The sequence below is a fragment of the Myotis lucifugus genome, unplaced genomic scaffold (assembly GCF_000147115.1).
Source record: "Myotis lucifugus unplaced genomic scaffold, Myoluc2.0 scaffold_17, whole genome shotgun sequence".
NCBI lineage: Eukaryota > Metazoa > Chordata > Mammalia > Chiroptera > Vespertilionidae > Myotis > Myotis lucifugus.
Window position 1 is genome coordinate 11,702,521 of NW_005871065.1, and position 3,197 is coordinate 11,705,717.

General features: G+C 46.5%; 1 protein-coding gene across 1 annotated transcript in view; it reads right to left on the bottom strand.

Moving 5' to 3' along the window:
• The window catches only part of IMPAD1 (inositol monophosphatase domain containing 1), a gene marked incomplete at its 5' end in the record, with an annotated part of 27,232 nt that extends 24,037 nt beyond the window's left edge, over positions 1-3,195 (bottom strand). Inside the window, 3 exon segments of the mRNA XM_023750901.1 lie at positions 3,007-3,090; positions 3,092-3,145; positions 3,148-3,195. Coding sequence (XP_023606669.1) covers positions 3,007-3,090; positions 3,092-3,145; positions 3,148-3,195 — 186 coding nt within the window.
• Positions 3,196-3,197: the final 2 nt, after the last annotated feature.

Genomic DNA, 3,197 nt, shown 5'->3' on the forward strand with positions numbered 1-3,197 from the left:
ATTCTTTCACATATTTCCCATTAAAGCGAACAAAATCGTATTTAAGTAGTGGTGCCAAAAAACTCATATCGCGTCCCTCACCCATCAAGTCTCTTTGTGTGTTCGAAGAACATAAACTCGTCATGCACGCCCGACTGAATAGGAGAAGTTTACTCTTTCTGACCCGTGCGAGTATGTAGATATTTGTGGACGGACCCCAAAAAGGGACCTAACAGCCTCTGTTGGTTCTGAACCGGGTTTTTCCGGACCCACTGCTCTAGGAGCAGGCATGTCAATCTCAAAAAGGTTAACAGGGCCCAAATAATTGAGGCATGCGGCCCATAGGCTGGGAGTTGGACATGCTTGCTCTAGAGTGACATCTTATATTGTTTTTCTGAGGGGGAAACTTTTTTAGGAAAGCTCCCCCTAGCCAGTTTGGCTCAGTAACTAGAGCTGTTGGCCGGTGGACGAAAGGGTCCCAGTTTTGTTTCTGGTCCGGGGCACATCCCAAGGTTGTGGGCTCAATCCCCAGGGGGGGGGGGGGGGGGGCGTGCAGAAGGCAGCCAATCAGTGATTCTCTCTCATCATTGATGTTTCTATCTCTCCCTTTCCGAAATCAATAAAAATAAAGTAATTTTAGAAAAGGTATGAGAACAAAGCACAGATGTTTAAAATATATTGGAAAGCTCAAGCATCTTACTCTAGGAAAGTCGTAGGAGAAAAGAAGAGACCTCTTTCCATTTGCACGGGCACCAGTATAAAAGAAAAGAGTATCTGTGGTTTCTTGATGCTAATTTTCCATAAGAAAATAAACTGAGTGGAAATTGCAGGTGAGGCTTCAAAAACAACCAGACATTTAAGACTGTACTTCTGCGTGTTGGGGGAAGGGAGTGAAGAAAGAAAAGAATCTATGGCTGAGTCCCTACTTAGATGGCTACAACATTTGGCCTCTAGTCTAACAACATAGTGATAAAAGGAGATAGCTCAACAGGACACTATCCTATTTTGGCATTGTATAATCAGCGGTTCTCAACCTGTGGGTCGAGACCCCTTTGGCAGTCAAACGACCCTTTCACAGGGGTCGCCTAAGACCATCCTGCATATCAGATATTTACATTACGATTCATAACAGTAGCAACATGACAGTTATGAAGTAGCAACAAAAATAATTTTATGGTTGGGTCACAACATGAGGAACTGTATTTAAAGGGCCAGAAGGTTGAGAACCACTGGAAATGAACATAACCTCCTCTATTCCACCAATCACCATCCAAAATGAACACTAAAGACTACATGCAAACATTCAAACAATCCCAAGCAGACAAGGAGACTTCAACATCTACAATTCTGAAAGTTTAGCTTCAGTGTTTAATAAAAGGCAGCTCTCTATCTTTGGCAGCTGTTCCCTTAGTGTTTGCTAATAAGTGAGAAAGCAAACTCAGAATCCTGTGGAAGTTACCCAAGACAAAAGCTTTGGCAGAAGTGGAGTGGGTGGAGTTGGCATGTGAACACACATGCACAAACAGATTTATGTTTTCAATATTTAAGAATATTTTTATCTTTACCTTAAAAAAATTCAACTCTGCTTACCATATTTCACTATTATTGCTTTTAAGCTTGTACAATTTTGTTTCCCTAGGAAACCACACTATAAGTTATTTTAAGTAGCCTCCTAAAGATCTAGCTAAAACGAAGTTAGATTGATGATATAAACTATGCAGTAAAGTGCCATGAGCTTCAGATTTCCCATCTGTAAAGTGGGCATAAATAAAATTTACTTCTGAAGTCGCTGTGAGGATCAAATGAAGTCCTGTGTGGCCAGGATCTGGGCACCTAGAATATACTCAATAAACTGTTACTACTGCTACTGTTACAACTATGTCAACTTCTCTGAAACTCCCGTTTCTTCTCCCAACTCTAGGGAACCAGAGAGATGCAAACACAGGCAAGTATAAACTGTGATAAAGCAGGGTAGGGCCAAAGAAAAATTGAAAATGTTGTGCGTTGTGTTTGAGAATTCCTGTGTGAATTACACCTGGTATTCAGCAGCTCATGATGAAAGCCAATGTTACTTGCTGCAAAAAAAAAAAAAAAAAAAAAAAAAAAAGAAAAGAAAAGGAAAAAAAGACAAAGAGGAAGAAAGAAAACCGCAGAAATAATAAGACAGACTAGAATGAGGACAACACTCTCCTAACTCTCCCAAAGCAGCGCCGGGTTAGATTTCATTGTTGATCTAATTAACTACATTCCACCAGAAACAATTTTTCTTCCCAGTAGCCAAAAATGTCTGAATTTCCCTAATACAGCAATGCCTTCCCAGAAAGATTCCTTACCAGGAATCTACCCAAAGAAAAAGCAAATGCTCTTCGATTCTTATTTCCTGGCGTAAATAAGGGAATAGACAGTTGAAATGAAGTTGCTGAGAAATATACTGCCAAAAAGTTCCTTGAAGGGCCCTCAGAATAGGTGCCATTCAGAGGGTCCTGATGACACTACAACCAAGTAGCCATCCCACCAGGGCCGCGCGCCATGGCACCTCCTCCACGGTTGCTGACCTTCCGTTGATGCCTGGTAGGTCGGCCAGAAAACGTGTCTTAATCCAGTCACCGTCTTTCCAGCAAGGAAATCAGGGGTGGCTGGAGGCCCTTGGGGGTTCTAGTGCAAGCCCTTTCATTTCACAGAGGAGCCCGAGGCAGGCCGTGAAGGGAAGCTCAGCCCTTTGATGTGAAAGCCCCGGATCCCAGGCACAATGCTGGCCACGCACACTCACTCGGGAAGGGGCCAGGGGGCCTGGGCCCTTAGACGGCCTGCCATCCCCCCGGCTCTTCCAGGAACTGTGTGACCTTGAGCATCTCCAGTCCAGGGTCTCCATCCCCATCCCCATCTGTGCAATGGGAGCGAGGCCCCCCCCGACCTGGGGCTGTGGGGGGAGGAGCCTACGTGCTGGGGCCCGTTCCCGGGCTCCCGGGCTCCCACGCTCCCGGCCCGCCGCGCCCCCCGCGCCCGGCGCTCGCGGCACCCACCCACCTGCACGTTGGGGAAGGCGGTCTTGAGCAGGTAGAACATCTTGCGGTTGGACAGCACGTCCCCGCTGGTCATCTTGTCGTCGGCGGCCCTCGCGCGTCTTCCCCTTGGACTTCTCGTGCAGGACGTTGCTTTCGCGAACCGCCGCCGCACCTCGTCGCCCCCGCGGACTGCGCCAGCACCGACACGGCCAG